The sequence below is a fragment of the Oncorhynchus mykiss genome, chromosome 16 (genome assembly GCF_013265735.2).
Source record: "Oncorhynchus mykiss isolate Arlee chromosome 16, USDA_OmykA_1.1, whole genome shotgun sequence".
Taxonomy (NCBI): Eukaryota; Metazoa; Chordata; class Actinopteri; order Salmoniformes; family Salmonidae; genus Oncorhynchus; species Oncorhynchus mykiss.
This window is the reverse complement of record NC_048580.1, coordinates 43,675,588-43,700,876: the sequence shown is the minus strand read 5'-3', so window position 1 is coordinate 43,700,876 and position 25,289 is coordinate 43,675,588. Positions and strand designations below refer to the sequence as shown.

Genomic DNA, 25,289 nt, shown 5'->3' with positions numbered 1-25,289 from the left:
GCATCCTTGTAGCTGTGGGCTACTATAGTAAACATTTTTGCCTTGGTGTAAATTGAGCCATTGGCCACAAAAACCTATATAAATTATGATTATATTTTGTTTGGTTTATGCATTATACGTATAGTATTTTTGCAATGTGTCATGCATATGAACTCAAAATAGGGCATTTTTGTTGTTATAGAGTGGTCATCATCATGCCCTGTGCATACAAACATAAAACAAGCAGTCTTGCCAGTGGCGTGCCGTGGGCCTGGGGCCTGGGCCTTCAGGGAGGTCCTACACAGTCCCACCCGAATTAATCCACCTCTTATTACCATCATTATGATGCCATGGCTCTAGACACTATACATTTAGACAGAAACGCAGTATAACCAGGCGTTGCGTCACCTTGAAATTGTCATTTTTTTTCAGAGAATTGCAGGGGAAGAGTACAATACCTTTTCATTGTGCAGCTCCGTTGCCCTGCGCGCTTGTTCGTTGAGCTCTAGATCCACTCGGGTGTCCCCAAAAGTTTTCAAAAGCACCATTGCTTGTAAGTGCCCAGCCGTACTTTGGTGTCCCGTTGCTGCCTTGGTTAGACAACTCAAGTTTGCAAAGCCAGTGTGGCTCCAAACACCAAATCGATCACTTGCAAATAATAGGCATTCCCAGCAGTACAGTTTGCAGTGCTTCTCGGAGCCTGTGAGCCATTGATGGCGCTCGTAGTTGGAACGAACCCCTTTCCCGCCTGTGACAGGCTTTGTAGCGTCGGCGTCGGGCGACCTCTCCTGACAATGTCTAACTTTTCTTGAAAAGTTTGTCTTGAGAATGGCGTTATAATTATATCCTCGACCAAATCGATATCTTCTCCTCCTTCCGCCATTGTGGGTTGAAAAAACAGCTTAGTAGTACGCAAATTAATTTGCTTATCAAATTCAGTTTCCTAGTTCTGAGGTTCTGCATAGACCTGCCCATATAGGACCTGCCTCTGTACAATAGCCAACTCTAAAGCTGATTGGTTGACAATACATTTTCATTTCCATTCACTTTAAGCTACAAGCGCCGCACTGTTGATTCTGAAGGCCTGGGGGCAGATTTTAGACCCCTGGCAACACATGATGGCTGAATATGATTGGATAAAATATCTAACATAAAGACCAGCCCTCCAAATCTCAACCTGGGGCTGGAAGCAGTGCAACCAAGAGGAAAGCTATGAAATGAAGAGTATAACTCTTACTCTGGGGAATAATTTAATACATATTTGTGGGAAAATATATTTAAAAAAAAATGATATTCTGATGACGTTTAGGCCAGCAGAGAAGGCCTTGCTGGCCCTGACGGCCCATCACTGAGTCTTGCCCCCCTTGAAGTTCTTGAGAGAGCAGACAAGGAAGTGAGAGAAGGGAAGAAGTCCATTCGAGCAGCAGCAAAGGATAAACACATTGACTGAATAGCTAGGTTTCCATCCAATTGTCCGGATTTTCCTTGCAAGTATTCTAAAATCTGCATTAAGAAAATATGCGGATTTTCCCACCAGTGGTGTTACTCTTGTTGTTGCAGACAAAAATCAGTGTGTGATGACAGTGCACAAAAAATTTTACTTTTTCGATTAAGTTTTCATGTACTGAATAAAAATCTAAAGATCAATGTGTTTCCATCGCATTTTCAACTCTACGGATAGTTTTGCCGCACACCATTGCGTTACAAAGCAAATGTGCCTCCTCTGGTGTTGGTATGTGCGCAGTTTCTAACAGCTCGCAAATACCGTGCAGGTAGACTAGTCTACTTCATGAGATTATTATTGATAAGAGCGAGAACATTTTCATTTGTCAAACAGCAGTCAAACATCTATCATCATGTCACTCACCAGAATAAGGCCCTTGATATTTATTGGAAAGGAGAATCAAGCTCATCACTGTGCACTTTCACCACCCTGTGAAATTCCTCATCATTTATTTAATCTGTAGCCTAATAACTGCATAGTGTCATGAGTGTCGGGGGACCACACACCATATCATCGCGTCACTCCAAGTTTACTTATTTTATCAATATTTGCGCATAAAGGCATTTCCACCATAATTTCTCGTACATTCATTTTAAAGAGACAAAACGATTCCACCATGTCGAACTAACAAATTATCTGTAGGCATTTATAAAATTGTACAGAAACTTCAAGTGTCCATCATAGCTGTCATGATTTTTATTAATTTAGTGCATTTGGAAAGTATTCAGACCCCTTGACTTTTTTCGCATTTTGTTAAATTATAGCGTTAATTCTAAAATTGATTAAATCGTTTTTCCCCTAATCAATCTACACACAATAACACATAATAACAAGGCAAAAACAGTTTTTTTTAACGTTTTTTTTTTGCTAATGTATAAATCTAATTGAATAACTAATATCACATTTACATAAGTATTCAGACCCTTTACTCAGTACTTTGTTGAAGCACTTTTTGCAGCGAATACAGCCACAAGCTTGGCACACCTGTATTTAGGGAGTTTCTCACATTCTTCTATGCAGATCCTCTCAAGCTCTATCAGGTTGGATGGGGAGCATCGCTGCACAACTATTTTCAGGTCTCTCCAGAGATGTTCGATCAGGTTCAAGTCTGGGTTCTGGCTGGGCCACTCAAGGACATTCAGAGACTTGTCCCGAAGCCACTCCTGCATTGTCTTTGCTGTGTGCTTAGGGTCGTTGTCCTGTTGGAAAGTAAACCTTCTCCCCAGTCTGAGGTCCTGAGTGCTCTGGGGCAGATTTTCTTGAAGGATCTCTCTGTACATTGCTTCGTTCATCTTTCCCTGGATCCTGACTAGTCTCCCAGTCCCTGTTGCCGAAAAATATCCCACAGCATGATGTTGCACCATCATGCTTTACCGTAGGGATGGTGCCAGGTTTCCTCCAGACGTCACATCCCTGACCAAGGCATTTCTCCCCCGATTGCTCAGTTTGGCCTGGCGGTCAGCTCTAAGAAGAGTCTTGGTTGTTATACATTTCTTCCATTTAAAAATGTTGGAGGCCACTGTGTTCTTGGGGACCTTCAATGCTGCAGACGATGTTTTGGTACCCTTCCCCAAATCTGTGCCTAGACACAATCCTGTCTCAAAACTCTACGGCTTGTTTTTTTCTCTGACATGCACTGTCAACTGTGGGACCTTATATAGACAGGTGTGTGCCTTTCCAAATCATGACCAATCAATTGAATTTACCACATGTGGACTCCAATCAAGTTGTGGAAACCTCTCAAGGATGACCAATGGAAACAGGATACACCTGAGCTCAATTTTGAATCTCGTAGCAAAGGGTCTGAATACTTATGTAAATAAGGTATTTCTATATATTTTTTAAATTACATTTGCAAAAATTCCTACAAACCTGTTTTTACTTTGTCATTATGGGGTATTGTGTGTAGATTGGTGAGTTATTTCTGTCTGTAACGTAACAAAAGGTTAAAAAAGTCAAGGGGTGTGAATACTTTCCGAATGCACTTTACAAATGACTGGATGGAAACATGGTTAATGACACTGAAGGGGTACATTGACATAAAAGAAAATGAACATGTACCTGCTTGAATGAGAGGCTATGATAGACGTGGAGTCTGAGCTGGCTAAACATAACAAGAATCTCACAGAGCAGTTTCATGGGCGTAATAGCCTCAAATGCAGAGAACTTGCCTATGACGTGGCACATCGAAACAACATCCCTGTCCCAGACAGAAATAGAAGGGTAAGTGATAATGAACAGAGAGCTCTACAGAGTGCTTTATAGTAAACATTTAATTACTTTAATACACATATCCAGGACCAGTCCAACATTTGGACACACATACACATTCAAGGGTTTTTCTTTATTTTTACTATTTTCTACATTGTAGAATAATAGTGAAGACATCAAAACTATGAAATAACATTTGGAATCATGTAGTAACCTAAAAAGTGTTTTTTCTAAAGCAGCCATCAAGGGCTCAGCATATGTGGGAACTCTTTCAAGACTGTTGGAAAAGCATTCCAGGTAAAGATGGTTGAGAAAATGCAAAGCATGTGCAAAGCTGTCATCAAGGCAAAGGGTGGCTACTTTGAAGAATCTCAAATATAAAATATATTTTGATTTGTTTAACACTTTTTGGGTTACTACATGATTCCATATGTGTTGTTTCATAGTTTTGATGTCTTCACCATTCTTCTACAATGTAGAAAATAGTAAAAAATAAAGAAAAACCCTTGAATATGAATGTGGGTCCAAATATTTTGAATGGTACTGTATATGTGTATTAAAGTAATTAAATGTTTACTATTTCATCCCATATTCCTAGCACACAATGATTACATATGTTTCTAAACACTTCTAAATTAATGTGGATGTTTCCGTGATTACAAATAATACTGAATGAATCTTAAATATTGATGAGTGAGATAGTTACAGAGGCATAAATATCATAAACGGTTCACCCGATATGAATGAAAACACCCTCAAATTAAAGTTGACAGTCTGCAATTTTACCTCATAGTCATTTTATAATTTTAAATCCAAGGTGCTGGAGTACAACAACAAATTTGTCCCTGTCCCAATAGTTTTGGAGCTCACTGTATATCTGAATGTAGGCATACATTTAAAATTACAATATACCACACCCCCATACCATGAATTAAACTTTAACCTACCAGCACCACCAAGCACTTGTCACAGGACACCACCAAGCACTTGTCACAGGACACCATCACCCACTTACCCCAAGGTGGCTCAACTTACCCTGCCCCGACGCTCAACTTACCCCATACCGGAGAACAATCTATGTTTTTAAAGCTGTTATGTTTACATGAATTCTGATTATTTCCAGGGATACACAACAACCCCCCCCCCCCCCCCCCCCCCCCCCCCAAAAAAAAAAAAAATGTAAAGAATACTAGAATTCCTCTGACGTAGTGATGCTGAATGTAAAAAATGGCTCAACGTACCCCACTCTCCCCAACTGTAGCCTCATGGAACATTTGATCTCAAATCCAAAATACTGGAGTATAGAGCCAAATGAATAGTTTTAGCCTCATTGTCCAAATACATACGCAGGGGAGTGTGTATGTGTTAGGATTGAGGGGGTGGAGACTAGCAGCTGAGTAAAGCCTGCAGCTCATCTTGCCCTACCTGAGTCGGAATTATTGAAATAAACGTAATGTCTTGACAGTCAGAGAGAATGGCTTTCAGAACTCTTATAGTGATAGCTTTGAGTCCACACAATGAAGCACTCACTCTCTCATGTTTGTTAACACTTTCCTGGGTAATCAGCTTAATGCTAATCTTCACTGCTTCACTCATTCATCCCAGAGCAGTTCCCTTGTATTATTGGTGAATGTTCATTTCATTTTTTTTTATTGTCCTTTCTGAAAATGACTGGTACTTTTCAGTTATTCAAGGGACTATTCAAGCATGGAATTTGACAAGCCTACTTTGGAGAAAGCGTGCCAGCATACTACTTCCTGGTCAAAGGAGCCATGTGCATTTGAAATGTGCTGCTTTAGCTCAGAAATAGAGGGGAGGGTCTAGAGATAAGGAAAGATTTGTTTACAGTATCATGGAAGATGCTCAGCAACTAACTATTAGTTCAGGTCTTAAGAATGTCCCAGAAATCATACATTCAATGCTATATATCTATGTACTTTCACAAAGCCCAGTGTGTCCTTGTATTTCGTTGTTTTGCCCATCTCTGAGTATGATAATCAAATTTTGTGAAGATCTGTTACATTCCAGTGTCATAAAAAATGGCATTCCAAGACCTTCCTCTTGGGGTTTGATGTTCTGTATCCCTCTTCTTCAGTCAGAGCAGCTGGCAGTTTGAAATGAACAGTACTTTCCTTTGTACCTGTACCAGCGGGTCTGACTATGACCCTGATTCATGTTAGCCAGCCGTGGCTTCATGAGGATACTCTACTCTTGTTGTCTTGGCTGAAGACTTCAATTATGATTACGACAGCACTCAGGCTGCTATTGACTTTGAAACAGTGCTTCCTCTACAGCACAAAGACCTTGTCGGAAGCAAAGGGGCTTTGCCTGCTTGGCTTTGACTGTCAGTCCGAGGCTCCTTAAGTAATTAGGCTTACCCAGGCTAACACGATTAACACACAATGGAGCCAAGGTCAAAGCTTTGAATGACTCTTACTACTGAACATATTTAAGCCTGGTTGCTTTTACATACTTTTCTTAATGGATGTTGACATACTGTAGGCTCCTCAGCAGAGTTGTGATTAATGTCTGGATCCCTCCCTGGGTTTATATAATGTAAACGACTTTCTAGGTTAAATATATGGATGAATATCCATTTAAAGGGGCAGCAGGTGAAACAAAACCATAGCGTTCTTCCTGCCCCTGTTTCGGTAAAAAGCCTAGGGATGGGTCTGAAGAAATGTAACCACTCTCAAATTCAGAGGCTTACCATGCATGATATCAAAATGACAGTTGAACCATGTTTTGAGGCTAAATATTGTTTGTTTAAATTAACTTGGTTTGCAAACGGAGTAAAAAAAAAAGATCATTAGTGGGTACGACAGTGCATGAGGCGTTTAGAAGTTATATTCTTCAAGAATCAATGGGTACATGTCATTCATGGGTGGCAGGGTAGCCTCTGCCCCTGAACAGGAAGTTAACCCACTGTTCCTAGGCCTTCATTGAAAATAAGAATTTGTTCTTAACTGACTTGCCTAGTTCAATAAAGATTGAAAAAAATGGCTGTAGCAACTGCAGATTGCCCCTTTAAACATATATTTAAAGAGACATGCCACTACATTACATGTGAACATATTATAAAATGCACATGAAGGACCGTGACGGAGATCTAACTAAAGTATCATTTATCACCCGCTCTCTTCAACACGACTTATTGATTTCACATTTGATTGGCACTACCTTGTACTAGCTTACAGTGTCGGTAGCGATGTAGTGTAGATCGATCACACAAGAAATAGCTTCATGTCAGTTCATTGCAGCGCCCAAGAATCGAGAGAGCCAGATGTGACGTGTGCACACAATAAGACACGACCAGCAATTCCCAAAGTTGTCTGATGTTTTCATTTAGTCCCTATAGGTGCTGGCCTTGATGTATCTCAGTGAGATACGTATTCTTCGCATAGGGAAGGCTCTTTGCTGGCTTGCCTCCAGTAGCCAATGCTACAGTTAGTGCCCTCAGCGGCAGATAGAAGGGAGGGAGCAGTGGGGCTGAAAGACTTGGTAATCAACGTTAACAGGGGCTCTTGAATTAATCATGGCTGCTGTTAGCATGCTGGCTAAGTGCCTCGGGCTGGTCTCATACCTCTCTGGCAAAGGAAACAGCATCGTACAAGCTTGACCTACAAAGGCCACGAGGGCATGAGACACATCTTGTACAAATGTTGTATACCCTAATGTGTATGTGTGATGATGTTTATCATGAACCATTTCAATTATTGATAGGGTGCTCACTCTCAGGTTATTCTCCAATGTAGTCGGATGCTGAGTCTTCGTAGTAAAGTCTCACTAATCATTATAATTTCAGAGTAACTGTATTGTGTGAAGATAAATAATGAACCACTACAAAGAACCCACCGGGAGAAACGTGATGACGTTGAAACAATGCCGATACTGATTGGATTTGCAAAAAGTAAACTTAAGGGAATTTAGTATTTTTTCACCCAACTTTTAACCTTAATGCCAACGTCATGGTGAAATGTCTTGTTAAATTCATGTTGAATTCACATTAGTTGCATAGCCGTGGGAAGTAGGGGTGCTGAGGGTGCTGCAGCAGCCCCTGAAAAATCTGAATAAAAAAATATATTGATAAAAAAATATATACATACGTATGTATATATATATGTGCGTGTGTGTGTATGTATGTATGTATGTACAGTGCCTTGCGAAAGTATTCGGCCCCCTTGAACTTTGCGACCTTTTGCCACATTTCAGGCTTCAAACAGAAAGATATAAAACTGTATTTTTTTGTGAAGAATCAACAACAAGTGGGACACAATCATGAAGTGGAACGACATTTATTGGATATTTCAAACTTTTTTAAAATCAAAAACTGAAAAATTGGGCGTGCAAAATTATTCAGCCCCTTTACTTTCAGTGCAGCAAACTCTCTCCAGAAGTTCAGTGAGGATCTCTGAATGATCCAATGTTGACCTAAATGACTAATGATGATAAATACAATCCACCTGTGTGTAATCAATTCTCCGTATAAATGCACCTGCACTGTGATAGTCTCAGAGGTCCGTTAAAAGCGCAGAGAGTATCATGAAGAACAAGGAACACACCAGGCAGGTCCGAGATACTGTTGTGAAGAAGTTTAAAGCCGGATTTGGATACAAAAATATTTCCCAGGCTTTAAACATCCCAAGGAGCACTGTGCAAGCGACAATATTGAAATGGAAGGAGTATCAGACCACTGCAAATCTACCAAGACCTGGCCGTCCCTCTAAACTTTCAGCTCATACAAGGAGAAGACTGATCAGAGATGCAGCCAAGAGGCCCATGATCACTCTGGATGAACAGCAGAGATCTACAGTTGAGGTGGGAGACTCTGTTCATAGGACATCAATCAGTCGTATATTGCACAAATCTGGCCTTTATGGAAGAGTGGCAAGAAGAAAACCATTTCTTAAAGATATCCATAAAAAGTGTAGTTTAAAGTTTGCCACAAGCCACCTGGGAGACACACCAAACATGTGGAAGAAGGTGCTCTGGTCAGATGAAACCAAAATTGAACTTTTTGGCAACAATGCAAAACGTTATGTTTGGCGTAAAAGCAACACAGCTGAACACACCATCCCCACTGTCAAACATGGTGGTGGCAGCATCATGGTTTGGGCCTGCTTTTCATCAGCAGGGACAGGGAAGATGGTTCAAATTGATGGGAAGATGGATGGAGCCAAATACAGGACCATTCTGGAAGAAAACCTGATGGAGTCTGCAAAAGACCTGAGACTGGGACGGAGATTTGTCTTCCAACAAGACAATGATCCAAAACATAAAGCAAAATCTACAATGGAATGGTTCAAAAATAAACATATCCAGGTGTTAGAATGGCCAAGTCAAAGTCCAGACCTGAATCCAATCGAGAATCTGTGGAAAGAACTGAAAACTGCTGTTCACAAATGCTCTCCATCCAACCTCACTGAGCTCGAGCTGTTTTGCAAGGAGGAATGGGAAAAAATGTCAGTCTCTCGATGTGCAAAACTGATAGAGACATACCCCAAGCGACTTACAGCTGTAATCGCAGCAAAAGGTGGCGCTACAAAGTATTAACTTAAGGGGGCTGAATAATTTTGCACGCCCAATTTTTCAGTTTTTGATTTGTTAAAAAAGTTTGAAATATCCAATAAATGTCGTTCCACTTCATGATTTTGTCCCACTTGTTGTGATTCTTCACAAAAAAATACAGTTTTATATCTTTATGTTTGAAGCCTGAAATGTGGCAAAAGGTCGCAAAGTTCAAGGGGGCCGAATACTTTCGCAAGGCACTGTAGCCATCTTCAGTTCAGGCAACAACAAAAAATTCTGCATTACCCATCAGCAAAAAAATCGTAGCACCCCCACCCCCAAACTACTTCCCGCGGCTATTGTTAGTTTACAACTCAACCAAATGTGAAAAAAACGTGTACGTTGAGCTGACGTCTGTGCCCAGTGGGAAAGCACCTCCCATTAGAACAGCAACATGTATTATCTGTAGCATCCTCAGTAACCCCATTACGTTTTACACAGCATTCACCAAGCTAGATGCTGTCGGCTGTCTGAGGCACAGGAGGTTGGTGGCACCGTAATTGGGGAGGACGGGTTCAAGGTAATGGCTGGAGCGGAATAGGTGGAATGGTCTTAAATACATCAAACACACGGTTTCCATGTGGTTAATGCCATTCCATTTGCTCCGTTCCAGCCATTGATCGTCCTTGGAGAGATTCCCTCTATTATGCAAAGAGTAGAGTGTAACATCTGGCATGCAATGGTGCCTTGATCCTTCACACTGTGGTGCACTTGGATACTTCCGTTTTGACATTTGATAGTTGAAAGTTGACAGTTGAAAGGTCAAACAATGACTCATTATTCCTTGAAGAGGAATTAGAGTCTACTCTGCTCCAATGAACTGTGAATGGATAATGAAGGCAGCCAATCATCATTTTAGTACTCCGTTATTCTTCACACTCCCTTTCACTCTGTAGGAGATAAAAATCGGTTAGGTAAAAAAGCTGACATAATGGGGAATAAATGTTTGAGTAGGGAAGTAGTGCGAACACACACGCACACACACACACACACACACACACACACACACACACACACACATAATATGAAATGTTCATAACAACACCCGAGCCACTCCAGAGGTTCTTCGTCAACCCCTGCAACAGCAGTCAGATGGGATAATGTTACAAGCTTTGTGCTCAGTGATGTGACTCACTCGAAGCTCGCCCCTCGCACCAGCAGACCAAGAAAGGGAGAGAGTGGAATGCATACTAGGATAAGTGGAAGGGAGCAAAACTAGGTCACCTTCCTAGAGACCCACCTCTCCCGATATTTCCACGCTTCTGCAGCAGTGCTTGTGTTTGCCGTGAAAGGGCTGTCCCAGAAATCGGAGCCGACAGCATCAACACCCTCGACCTCTTCTCACGATTCAGAGGCTGACATTTTACATCTGCACTCTCTGTGGTGTATGCCACGCAGCAGGGGACAGGTCATGAGTAGGGCAGTATAGGCTAGTGGCAGTCAACCCATGCTTAGACATTTGCACATACTGTATCAGTCTTCCACCGCACTCTGAGGCCAAGATTTCATGATGAATATCTGCCTTTAACTGGTTGATGTTTGACCACTTTGTCTTACTATTGTCTGAATAAAAGGACCTAATGACGGCTCACTTTGATCCTTTGTCATTGTTTTAGGGAAGGGCCTATGGATCTACACTGAGTGTACAAAACATTAGGAACACCTTCCTAATATTGAGATGCACTCCCTTTTGTCCCCAGAACAGCCTCAATTCATCAGGGCATGGACTCTACAAAGTGTCGAAAGCCTTCCACAGAGATGCTGACCCATGTTGACTCCAATGTTTCCCACGGTTGTGTCAAGTTGGCTGGTAGTGGATCTCTACTCCGAATAGCTAGTTTCATCTCATCCCACTGATGATAAATTGGATTGAGATCTGGTGACTGGGCAGCCCACTGCAGTAAACTGAATTCAGTGTCATGTTCGTGGAACCATTCCTAGACAATCCTAGCCTTGTGGAATGGGGCATTTTCCTGGTGAAAAAATCCATTCACAGATGGAAACATTGCTGCCATGAAGGGATGCACCTGATTGGCAGTGATTTTCAGATATACTGTGGCATTCAAATGCTGCTCCACTTTTATCAAGGGGCCCAATGTGTGCCATGAAAACACACTGCACACCATCACACAACCACCAGCCTGCAATGTCGACAAGCAGCATGATGAATGCATGTACTCATGTGGTTTTCTCCATACCCTAGTGTCCTCCCATCAGCGTGAAACAGTGAGAGAGAGAGAGAGAGAGAGAGAGATTACCTGAATACCTGTACCCCCTTATAAACATCCCAACAGTAAAAAAAACACCCCCAACCTCTCACACAGACATTCCAACCGAGACATTAATGGCATTAACCTGGTGCACACAGAAAACACATGAATCACAGTTTCTCTCATAACACAGAAAAGATACCCCTGCCCGACTCCCGGTTCAACCCGTGCCAACCAGCTGTTAGTGGCCAGGGCAACATGTAGATCCCTCCATCTAAAGTCCCCTGACCTCTTTGGTGCTGGGGGTTTGTAGAGCTCCCTCCATCTAAAACCCACCATACTCTCCTCCCCACATAACCACATTCGGGGGGTTGACGACAGCCAGTTTTTGCCACAGGGAAGTTGCCACTAGGTTGTTGATTATCAGCACCCTCCCCCTATATGACACTTGGGACAGGAGCCACCTCCACCTGGCCAGTCTTGACACCACTGCCGGTGACAGCCCCTCCCAGTTCTTCCTGACCCACCTCTCCGAGCCCAGGTACACCCCCAACATTTTGAGCCCTTCACAACCCCACTGCAAACCCCCAGGAAGCACATGCCTGTCAATACACCCATGCCTGTCCAGCACACTCCCTGCATGCTCAATGGCTAGTGTATATAACTGCCCCGATAGAGGGCATCCTTGTCTAAATGCCCCGTCTCACCCAGACTGGCCTACTGAGCCTCCCTCCCACCTTGACCATACATGATGCCCCAGCATACAACATCTTCACACAGGTCAAAAAACTCTTCCCAAACCCAAACAAAGACATCACATTAAACAGATACTCATGGTCCACTCCAACAAAAGCATTATATTGATCTAAAGAGACCAGTCCAAAGTTCACATTAGAACCTCTTGACAAGTCCAACATGCCCCTGATTAAGAACAAGTTATCCGTGATTGAGCGTCCCGGTACACAGTTTGTTAGATCCTTATGTACTATCGAGTCCAGATGGGACTTCAGTCTGTTAGAGAGGACCTTGGCAAATATCTTGCAGTCCGCACAGAGCAATGCCACAGGCCTCCAGTACTTAAGTTCACACAAGTCCCCTTCTTTGGGCAGGAGAGTCAAAGCCGCCCGACGGCAGCTCATTGGCAACTCTCCTACCCCGACGCATTCATGCAACACGCAAATGAAGTCCAGTCCAATTATTCCCCATCATTTTTTATAGAACCTCACTGGGAGTCCATCGACCCCCGGTGCACGACCGGGGGACATCTGGGTTATGGCCTCTGCCAGTTCATGGGACAACAGTGGAATGTCCATTACATCCCTCTGTGCCAGAGAGAGCTTAGGGAGTTCTGCGAACAAGACCTTAGCACACGTAGGATTACACATTTCTGCCCTATACAACTCAGTATAAAACTCCACAGTTCACTCTCGCACCTCCCCCACCACAGAGGTTACCCGCCCATCAGACAGCCGTAGACAATGCATACCCTTGGCTTCACCGCTCTGTCTTTCCAAACCAAAGAAGAAGGAGCTGGGAGCATCCATTTCCTTGAGCATGGAGAACCTAGCTCTTACAAGTGCTCCCAAAACCCACAGGGAGAATGATAGCGCCCAACAGCCTTTTGCTCTGATTCTTGGACAAAACCTTCACCCATGTATACTGTCTTGTGTTGGGATGTTTTGTTCTCCAAACATCCACTAAGTCGAACTGATTAATGATGTCCCTTAACACTCCCACTGACCCTGAATGAGGCTCTTCCCCATTTCTGTCTTTCGTAAAATCCATTGTACAGTTCCAGTCCCCGCCTACCACCAGCATCTCCTCAGCCGCTACATGTGAGAGTTCCTGTCTAAGACACCCAAACAGAACACCCGTCTCTCTCCCTGTTTAGGTGCATACACATTTATAAAGACAAAACCCATGTTGTTAATTTCTGCTTTTACAACAAGCAGCCTATCCCTACACGCCTCCTTTGAGGAGCAGATTTTTACAGACAGACCCGGTACAAAAATGACTGCCACCCCTGCACTAAAATTTGTCCCATGGCTCAACATACTTGCCACTTTCCACCAGAGCCCCCAATTGACTTCATTCACCACATCACTATGCATCTCCTGCAGAAACAACACCTGTACTTTTTTTGTTTTACATATTCACCCAACACACTCCTCTTTCCCGCATCTCTGGCGCCATTTATATTGAGCGAGCCTACCTGAAGAGTCTCCATAAGAAGTGGGAGAAAAGCCAGCAGAGAAATAGACCAATAGCACAGCTCAAAAAGACCCAGTGTCAAAAATAAACTATACATCTAAACAGTGTCTGAAGGTAGATCTATACGCACTGTTGTGACCCACTTCCTCAACCTAAACCGTTTCCTGGGTGAGAGAACACCATGCCTGTCATTTTCCATAGCATGTTGTACTGATCTTACAAACTTTCTCGGATCAGAAAAAAGGCTCAAGATTAACTTTTTCCCCCTTGGTCTCATTCAGGAACCTTGTCAGTTCTCTCAATGTGTACTTTGACCTCTCTGCTTGACTGGCTGTCAGCTCCGGACCCATGGAAGCGTAGTCGGGAAAAAAGCCTCCTCATCATGCTTTTCCTTAGACTCACTTTCCTCCTCATCTCCATCTCCCATCCTGACCACCTGCCCTTCCTCTCTGGTCAGGGCCTCCCCCCCATCACCAGGCAAAGGTTCCTTGGTGCCTTTGACCACACAATCCTCTCCCCTCCCACCTCCTTTCTTCTCCCCTTTTTTCCTTTTCAGCTTGACTCCCCCCCAGTCTCTTACACTTCCCCACTATACTCTCCTCATCCACTAACATAACCTGACTAGACTCAGTCTCATCTACACCACCCTCCATAGCATGACTAGGCCCAGCCTCAGCTACCCCACCATCTATAGCTTGACTAGTCCCAGCCTCAGCTACACCACCATCCATAGCATGACTAGGCCCAGCATCAGCTACCAAACCATCTCGGGCATGACTGGTCCTAGCCTCAGATACCCCACCATCTCTGGCATGACTAGGCCCAGCCTCATCCACACCACCATCCCTGGCATAACTAGGCCCAGCCTCCGCTGTCTGCGTCTCATTTCCCCCTGCACGTTGACCTCGATCTTCCCCACTGGCGCTTGTACCCTCACCTTGTCTACGGCCTTTATGTGGGCATGCAAAGCTCTTATGCCCCAAATCCCCACACTCAAAACACCGTAGACTATCTGTGGTGGCAAACCCTGAGTAGAGCCCCTCCCCATGCTTCACTTTATAATGCACATTTAGCTGTTGCTCATTGTTATTCAAAAACATGAACACTTGCCTCTGGAATGAAACAACATGCTTAACGGCATCTGCCTGAAAACCTGCCGACGGTACACGAAAACCGCTAGCAAACATACCAAAAAGACTCAGCTCTTTCCTGATTTGATCATCCGTACTAAATGGAGGACAATTTTCAACTACTACCCATGTCAAAGGGGTAGAAAGAGGCGAAATTGGCACCAACACAGCACTTACAAATATTCCACTAGCAATTAGCCTACCAACCAAATTTGCTCTTTTCATGACCACAATGACAGCTTTGTTCATTCTGGAAGCGGAATGTATAAATTCAGCTCCTACCTGTTCACGGACTGCGAGTAGAACCTCCTCCACCTTAACTCCATTCTCAGGAACACACCTGAATACATGCCATAACGGCAGCGTCTCCTCCGAGCTAGGCTTAAAAGCCATCGCGCACACCACACCTTCCAAACCCCAGGAAACTAACTCTGTCCTCTTCCACCCTAACTTTGAAAAACATTGTGGATACCGCTACAACAAATAGTGCATTAACCCTCCACCATATAAAATAAAAATTGAAAGAAAAGACCAAGACAGAGTCCAGAAAACAAGTTAGGACGGAGCCCTCCACACCAAATCTCAAACTCCAAAAATCTCCCAGCATGCACTGCAAGAGACAGAGAGCGGGAGCGAGAGCGAGCACAGTGGCCTCCATCATTCTTAAATGGAAGAACTTTGGAACCATCAAGACTCATCTCTGAAACACTCCACCAACCAGATCTTTATGGTAGAGTGGCCAGACGGAAGCCACTCCTCAGTAAAAGACACATGACAGCCCGCTTGGAGACACCTAAAGGACTCTCAGACCATGAGAAACAAAATGATCTGGCCTGATGAAACCAGGATTGAACTCTTTGGCCTGAATGCCAAGCCTCACGTCTGGAGGAAACCTGGCACCATCTGTATGGTGAAGCATGGTGGTGGCAGGATCATGCTGTGAGGATGTTTTTCAGCAGCAGGGACCGGGAGACTAGTCAGGATCAAAGGAAAGATGAACCAAGCAAAGTACAGAGAGATCCTTGATGAAAACCTGGTCCAGAGCGCTCAGGACCCCAGACTGGGGCGAAGATTGATCTTGCAACAGGACAACGACCCTAACCACATTGCCAAGACAACGCAGGAGTGGCGTCGGGACAAGTCTCTGAATGTCCTTGAGTGGCCCAGCCAGAGATGAATCCGATCGAACATCTCTGGAGAGACCTGAAAATAGCTGTGCAGCAACTCCCCATCAAACCTGACAGAGCTTGAAAGGATCTGCAGAGAAGAATGGGAGAAACTCCTAAAAATATATATATATTTTTATTTTACCTTTATTTATACAGGTTTTTTCTCATTGAGATAATATCTCTTTTCCAAGAGAGACCTGGTCCAATAGCAGCAGGGGGAACAACGCTTCAGACAAAACATCTTACATACACTAACACAACATTAAACAAAACTATAAACGCACATACAGTACAACAATTACATATTACATTAAAAACACAAACATCTTGACTAAAAACAGTTGGCCTAAAAACAATTACATAAAATTGCATTTTTACCCAATATGGCCTTATAAATCAGTGTATACCAGTGTTTAAGCCTACACAAGGTCAATGACGACCAGCCAACAGCGCTGTAGAGATCACAATGATGTGTTAGAAGTTTCTGATTTGTAATGAACCTGAGGGCTGCACGATACACTGAATCAAGTGCTCTCATGGTAGTGGCTGAGGCCTGCATGTATATAACATTACTCAAATCTCAAACCGACAGTAATGTACATCGTACCAGCTCCTTCCTGGCCTCCAAAGAAAAACAAGCCTTATGCCGGTAATAAAAACCTATTTTCAGCTTGAGCTTCCTTATCATGTTCTCTACATGCACAGTAAATCTCAGCTCATCATCAACCCACACACCCAAATATTTGTACACTTTAACCTGCGCTATAGTATGTCCAGCCAATATAGCAATGACATGATTTGTAACATGCCTGGCATTTGAAAATACCATACATTTTGTTTTACCCAAATTTAGAATCAGCTTTTAATCATACAGATTCTGATGTATGATGTTAAATGCTCTTTGGACATTTTCAAAAGCTAAAGATATACTACTACCACTTGAATAAAGAACAGTATCATCTGCATAAAAATGAACATCCTGTAACGGCTGTCTTGGGAAGAAGGTGAGGACCAAAGCGCAGCGTGGTAAGTGTTCATCTTATTTAATGAAAAAACTGAACACTGAATAACAAACATCAAAAGAAGCAACCGAAACAGTTCTGACTGGTGCAGACACACAAAGACTGAAAATAACCACCCACAAAACACAATGGAAAACAGGCTACCTAAATATGGTTCTCAATCAGGGACAAGGATTGACAGCTGCCTCTGATTGAGAACCATACCAGGCCAAACACAGAAATCGAAAATCATAGACAAACTAACATAGACAGCCCACCCAACTCACGCCCTGCCCATACTAAAACAAAGACATAACAAAGGAACTAAGGTCAGAACGTAACAGTACCCCACCCCCCCCCCCCCACCCCCGCGGGGCGTGTACCCCACTCCACCATAGTCTTTGTCCGCCTCCTCAACCGCGTCCATGGACTCTTTCGAGCAGCGACCCTTGCCGCCGACCTCAGACTGGGGACCCTAGCATCAGACTGGGGCCCAGGGGACTGGGGACTGGACCAGGTCCCCATCAGACTGGGGACTCCGGCAGCGCCGGACAGCCGGGAGACTCCAGCAGCGCCGGACAAGCGGGAAACTCCGGCAGCTCGGGACAGACGGGAGACTCCGGCAGCTCCGGACAGACGGGAGACTTTGGCATCTCCGGACAGGCGGGATACTCCGGCAGCGCCGGACAGGCTGGAGACTCCGGCAGCGCCGGACAGGCGGGAAACTCCGGCAGCTCGGGACAGACGGGAGACTCCGGCAGCTCCGGACAGACGGGAGACTCCGGCAGCTCCGGACAGACGGGAGACTCCGGCAGCTCCGGACAGACGGGAGACTCTGGCAGCGCTGGGCAGGAGGAAGGCTCTGGCAGCGCTGGACAGGCGGGAGCACCTGTAGGGAGGAGACAGCCTGGTGCGGGGGGCTGCCACCGGAGGGCTGGTGCGTGGAGGCGTCACCGGATAGACCAGACCGTGGAGGCGCACTGGAGATCTCGAGCACCGAGCCTGCCCAACCCTACCTGGTTGAATGCTCCCCGTAGCCAGGCCAGTGCGGCGAGGTGGAATAGCCCGCACTGGGCTGTGCTGGCGAACCGGGGACATCATGCGTAGGGCTGGTGCCATGTACACCGGGCCGAGGAGACGCACTGGAGACCAGATGCGCTGAGCCGGCTTCATGGCACCTAGCTCGATGCCCACTCTGGCCCGGCCGATATGAGGTGCTGCAATGTACCGCACCGGGCTATGCACACACACCGGGGACACCGTGCGTCTCACAGTATAACACAGTGCCTGCCCGGTCCCTCTCTCTCTCCGATAAGCACGGGAAGTTGGCGCAGGTCTCCTACCTGACTTCGCCACACTCCTCGTGTCTCTGCCTCTCGGGCTTCCTTGACCGCCGTGCCAACTCCATTCTCCGGCAACCCTCCTCACATTGTTCCAGAGAATCCCAGGCGGGCTCCGGCACTCTCCCTGGGTTGACCGACCACCTCTCTGCTGCTGCTGCTGCTGCCCGTTACCACGCTGCTTGGTCCTTTGTTGGTGGGTGGTTCTGTAATGGCTGTCTTGGGAAGAAGGTGAAGACCAAAGCGCCGCGTGGTAAGTGCTCATCTTATTTAATGAAAAACCTGAACACTGAATAACCAACAACAAAGAAACAACCGAAACAGTTATGTCTGGTGCAGACACACAAAGACTGAAAATAACCACCATACTAAAACAAAAGACAAAACAAAGGAACCAAAGGAATTCCACAACATTTTAACCTTTGTACAAACACAGCATGGTCCACGGTGTCAAAAGCCTTCGACAAGTCAATAAAAACAGACACACAATGTAACTTCTTATCAAGAGCACAGTGGATGTCATTTAAAACCTTCAATGTTGCTGAAACAGTGCTGTGGCCAGACCTAAAACCTGATTGCATTCCATTTAAGATGTTGTTCTCTTGGAAGTAGGTCTTTAGCTGCTTACTAACTAAGGACTCCAGTACCTTTGACAGTACAGACAATTTTGATATGGGTCGATAGTTGTCAAGTAGCGAGGGATTTCCACCTTTCAGGAGAGGCAGTACAAAAAACAGATTTCCATAACTTGGGGATTTCCATCAAGTGTAAGGTTAAAAAATACATGTTAAGGGGGGAGCAATGATGTCTGCAGCTAGGTGTAGGAGGCGGGGGTCTAGTTCATCAGGGCCAGGGCATTTTTTTAAATCAAAAACAGATGTGCCAAGCTTGCAGTGTGACTCAAGGCTGTAATCACTGCCAAAGGTGCTTCAACAAAGTTCTGAGTAAAGGGTATGAATACTTATGTAAATGTGATATTTAGGTTTTTATTTTTAATACATTTGCAATTATTTCTAAAAAACAGTTTTTTATTTTATTTCACCTTTATTTAACCAGGTAGGCCAGTTGAGACAAGTTCTCATTTACAACTGCGACCTGGCCAAGACAAAGCAAAGCAGTGCGACAAAAACAACAACACAGTTACACATAAACAAACGTACAGTCAATAACACAATAGAAAATTCTTTGTACAGTGTGTGCAAATGTGGAAGATTAGGGAGGTAAGGCCATAGAGGCTAAATAATTACAATTTATCATTAACACTGGAGTGATAGATGTGCAGATGATGATGTGCAAGTAGAGATACTGGGGTGCAAAAGATCAAGAGGGTAAGTAATAATATGGGGATGAGGTAGTTGGGTGTGCTTTTAACAGATTGGCTGTGTACAGGTAAAGTGATCGGTCAGCTGCTCTGACAGCTGATGCTTAAAGATAGAGAGGGAGATATAAGTCTCCAGCTTCAGTGATTTTTGCAATTCGTTCCAGTCATTGGCAGCAGAGAAGTGGAAGGAAAAGCGACCAAAGTAGGTGTTGGCTTTGGAATAAACCTGTGAAATAAACCTGCTGGAGTGCGTGCTACGGGTGGGTGTTGCTATGGTGACCAGTGAGCTGAGATAAGGTGGGGCTTTACCTAGCAAAGACTTATAGGTGACCTGGATCCAGTGGGTTTGGCGACGAATTTGTAGTGAGGGCCAGTCAGCGAGAGCATCTAGGTCACAGTGGTGGGTAGTATATGGGGCTTTGGTGACAAAACGGATGACACTGTGATATACTACATCCAGATTGCTGAGTAGAGTGTGGGAGGCTTAATTTTGTCAATTACATCGCCATTTAGGATAGTCAGTTTTACGAGGCTATGTTTGGCAGCATGAGTGAAGGAGGCTTTGTTGCGATGTAGGATGCCGATTCTAGATTTAATTTGACATTGGAGATGCTTAATGTGAGTCTGGAGGGAGAGTTTACAGTCTAACCAGACACCTAGGTATTTGTAGTTGTCCACATATTCTAAGTCAGAACCATCCAGAGTAGTGATGCTAGTCGGGTGGGCGGATGCGGGCAGCAATTGGTTGACGAGCATGCATTTAGTTTTACTAGCATTTAAAGGCACTTGGAGGCCATGGAATGAGTGTTGTATGGCATTGAAGCTCGTTTGGAGGTTTGTTAACACAGTGTCCAAAGAAGGGCCAGATGTATACAGAATGGTGTTGTCTGCGTAGAGGTGGATCAGAGAATCACTCTTAGCTTTGTCATTATGGGGTATTGTGTGTAGATTGGTGAGGGGGAAAATGATTTAATACATTTTAGAATAAGGATGTAACATAACAAAATGTGGAAAAAATCTATGGGTCTGAATACTTTACGAATGCACTGTATGTTCATAGGTGCAGGGGTGGCCTCTCTCTCTCTCTCTCTCTCTCTCTCTCTCTCTCTCTCTCTCTCTCAAACTCTCTTTCTCTCTGCATGGTCGCATTACACAAGAAGTTTCCTTCAAATATCTCACCCAGCGTGTTCAGATCAGTCTGCTGACTCAATAGCTTTCAAAAGCTGTGAATGTGGAACGAGAAGAAAGGCTTTGATCTCGGAGGAAGAAAGGGGAGCAAGGGATGAGAGAGAGAAAGGCCTTGATTTAAGCAAGTCTAAATTTAGGGCCTGAAGAGATGAAGGATGTAAGAGAGACTCATGGGTTTGCAGCATGCAGGGATGCTGCTTTTGTGATAGACTAACAAACTCCACAACACCTGCTCCAGTAGAACACATTCCTCTATCCTCTTCCTGCCTCAAGGACAGTTGACCCACTGTCTCGGCTCACTGTAATGCCAAAAATAAATAATATGGGTCAATGGCTGTCTGTCAGATACATAGACTGAAACACAGTATTTTAATGGGAAAGAGAGGAGTTTTCTAAGTAAACTTTAACACTTCATCAAGGAAAGGAAGGAAATGTAATTTGCTGACACCACAAATGTTTTTGTGTGTGCATTTTTGGCACAGGTTTGGCACCTGTGTTAGAGAGTCAGTCCCCAGATTTCAATTGCGATTACTCAATGGGTTACATTTTGCAAAGCTCTAATAAATAACTATATCTTTAAATCATAATTTAAACAAATGCCTGCACTCTATTTTTCCTTTCATACATATTAAAACCTGTCATGTATAATCTCACTCCTGGGGCACAGGAGTCCAATTTAATCACACTTTTAAAATGAAATGGTCTTGAGAGTTGAGCCAACAGTGGTGTCATTGAATGACATCGATGAAATGAGCCGCAATGTTATGGTTTCCAGGGTCTATCCCATGATCGGAATGTATCCATCCTTTGCTTCACCCCTTATCATCATTTGGTATTATTTAGTTCTTGTGACTTCATGCTTACATCTCCATGAAAAAAAAAATGAGTTAGTCAGGCCAAGTCTTGACTGGCAGCATTGCATCCAGCTAGTCAAGACATCTCCCCATCAGCAGAGTAGTGAGGCGAGGGCCGGGCGGTGAGATCATTCCTATTCAGGGGCACAGCTAGCCTCTGAAAGCAGGGATAAGAAGGAACAATAGTGTTCTATAAAAACCTGCCATGAAATCTCTAGCACTCTCTCCCTCCAGCTTTCCCATTTCCTGTGAATTAATAATATTCTTTCTTTTTGGCCTTATCTTAGATAATTAATACACCTGTCATGAATTTCTTCCCCATAATTTCCATAGGTTGTTAGTGCCTTATTGCTATTATAAACCAGTTACCAACATAAATATAACAGTAAAAAAAAGTAGTTTGGCATTAGGTATATTGTCTGACATACATACGGCTAGAATGCTGTTTCAGCCAATCAGCATACACGGCCCAAACCACCTGGGTTATAATGTCCATCATGATGTTGTGTGGGTGTCTATAGTGTTAGTTATTGTATCACATAGCAATAGAAGACCATTTCACAGACTGAAGAGTTAGGCTGTATGTGACTTTAGAATCTCAGACTTGTGATTCTAAAGGGACAGATTTGGTGATGACAAAAACCGACCCATTGCATGTGTGAGAGGCGAGTAGGGGTAATAAATTCCAGATTAATAGTAGAGATTCCTGCACAGCTCTAGAGATCCTCAACTCCTTCTTGAACCAGAGCCATGCCAGATGTTAGCATCTTCGCTGTATCAGTTATCACATTGGGCTGCCAGGGAAGAAATCCTTTTTAATATCATGTTTCTCTGTGAGAATCCGTTTGCCTGTGTGAATGTGTTGCCTCGAGATATCAACAGAGATGGGCACTGGGGAAAAGAGGAATTTAGTTGTGCTTCAGTCAAGGACTGCCAGCTGTGATGAGAGGCCAAAGGTCCTCTGACTGACTGAGCCTAGAGAGGAAACTCCAAGCTCAAAACAGTTAATTCACTCTGATACACTCTCAAGTATACTGACTTTAGTACCATTCATTCATGCACGCACACACGCAGGCACGCACGCACACACGCAGGCACGCACGCACGCACGCACACACGCACACACACACACACACACACACACACACACACACACACACACACACACACACACACACACACACACTGTGTAATAAGCGTCCATGAACTGCTAGGGTTAGGGCAAACTGCAGGCTATGTGCACTTATACTGTCTCTGCAGTATTGGTGTAATACCTAGAAATACATTTGTTTAATTGATATTGACATCATGACCTTATACACAAATGCTGTGTGTTGTAGGCTATCATATGCGCGGTGATTTGAGTCAGGATAGATCCCTAAATTTGAGTGCGCTTTTTGTTGAGAATGAACTATGACGATAGTCCCTATTTTTGCAGCGGTCTAGCGGTTCAAATATGCCAGGCTCTTGTTTCAGTTTAGTAGCACAGTGAAGACGGGGAGAGTTGGCTATCGCTGCACATCGGAATAGTCTACATATATCTACAGTCTTCTATCGTTTATATTTTTCTGGAAATGAAATTTATGAATAAAGCTTGAAGACTGAATCCAGCCAAAATGACGGTGGATTTTGAAGAATGTGTGAAAGATTCACCCCGGTTCAGGTAAGAATTTGCGCAGATATTCTGCTCGCTTGTTGAATTCTTCAGGGATTCGCCCTATCGAGGAAGACGATTTCCAGGATTCAAACATTCCAAAACGCCATTAATCTGCAAATAGTTGAACAGCATAGCCTTTAATTTACTTCATATTGTAAATAAGCTATGGTAAATTGCTGTCAGAGCGATTTTTTTGTGTGCCTAATTTCAATTCATTTACCCTATATTTCCATTGCAAGGCAATTATTGCAGTGAATTGCATAATGCTGGACATGGCTATTTACTATTAATACATATATTTGCCATTTTTAAAAGAAATGCGTAAAAATGTCCATTGCTTATCATCGGACAACCTTGGATGAATGGACAGTGAGCGCATGGTGAATTAACCCTGTGTGAGACCCAGCATGGATCCAAGTGAGGAAAACGAAATATTACCCTTCAGAAATACTTGTAATAGACCTCTGATTATGAAAATAATCCGTTTTTTTTTCTCAATTTTGTGGAAGAATATTCTGGAAATGTTGAACAAATGCAACATTTTGTGGTAAGAAAACAGAAACGATATCAAAGGCATTGGCATGTGATGGAACATATTGTGTAATGGTATACATATTTTTGAAAGCATCAACTATTTAGTGGGTTTTCTATGTATGGAGACCATCTTATCTTTTGTAATATTTGGTTACCTTTCTGACTAAACCTGACAGCCTAATTTCTTACTTCTTTACCATTAAATGAATGGTTGTCAATGGCAGTATTCTGACCTCATAAATCACATAAGAAAAAAAAATATAATCATGTTTGTTCTTTTATTGTGTAGAGGGAACATCAAAATTACTCTTGAAGTATCTGCGAAATTTGCAGAATTTTGAAGGGAAACAATCTCTCTAACTTGTCCATCGATATGAATGTGGCCCTATGCCTCAGTCTGGAAACCAATGATGGCAACCTTAAGACAAATGTTTCCTTTTTGCAACACTTACAAAACTACCTCTAGTTCTGGCTCAGAATGTTGATTTCTCAATCATTTTCTTCTACATAATCACTACATCGTACTTGCATGGATGGCTTACAACATATGCTTGTGTAGGAGACTTGTGTGGTCAGACAAGTGGACAGGTTACTAGTGTTTCAGAGGCTACTGATGCCACAATAATCATACTGACGCACAACACATACTACTAAGAGATACACCTCAGTCTAAGGAGCTGCACTCGGCTGTGTTTGACGTTATTTCATTAGTTTAGAACCATCATGTGTCATACATGTGTCATACATGTGTCATACATGTGTCATACACTGACCTTGTGTTCAACTGCACGGTCACTGTCTGTACACATGTTGGTAATAATGTAGAATTTCAATGACCCTTTGATCTTCTACTTGTTCTTTAGATAACACAGTACTTATTGTTCATGAAAAATAGGCCTATTGTCCATTCCTGAAACACATGTCCATCCCTTGTCTCCACTAGATATCGGAGTATTACTTGGAGCATCTAGAGAGATGGGTTCCATGACTGGGACTGATTAGCTGGGATGTTATATGGCAGGAACCATCCCAACTCCAAAGTCTCTTCCTTTTTAATGAACTGTTTTCCTGACAAAACGGCACAGTCCCAAAAGGAAGCACTTCAAAACAGTGGATCTGAGGGAAATTAAAAGCTCTCACGCACTGCCTCGTGCTCCTCGTACTACGGCTGCTGCGGTTGCTGCGAAGCACACATAGCACCAAAAGTTAGGTAAATAAAGGAGGCATTCCTTTACACCCACATCCCTTCCCAATCCCCTTCCCAGCCTCGGATCTCATTCCTCCCATAGATTCCTACCTCCCCTGCCTGTGTGTGGAAGGAACTGGAGGGGCTGTCAGGCAGGCTGTTTGGGGTGTCCGCCTGCATGCCTGGGACTTTTTACATGTGTGTGCACCACTGCCACAGTAAAGCT

General features: G+C 43.7%; 1 protein-coding gene across 7 annotated transcripts in view; it reads left to right on the top strand.

Annotated features, from left to right (window-relative positions):
* Nucleotides 1-25,289, top strand: part of LOC110492072 (arf-GAP with coiled-coil, ANK repeat and PH domain-containing protein 3) — a 109,242-nt gene that overhangs the window by 11,458 nt on the left and 72,495 nt on the right. For 5 of the 7 annotated variants that reach the window (XR_005036524.1, XM_036946977.1, XM_036946976.1 and 2 more), the window contains exon 1: nucleotides 23,152-23,349. The exons of 1 other annotated variant lie outside the window; for it this stretch is intronic. Coding sequence is in view for 5 of the 6 variants with exons in the window: in XM_036946977.1 (XP_036802872.1) it covers nucleotides 23,303-23,349 (47 nt within the window). In the remaining variant the exon portion in view is untranslated. Of the gene's footprint in view, nucleotides 1-23,150; nucleotides 23,350-25,289 lie in introns of those variants that run through there. One more of the 7 variants, XM_036946979.1, reaches the window with a different exon arrangement.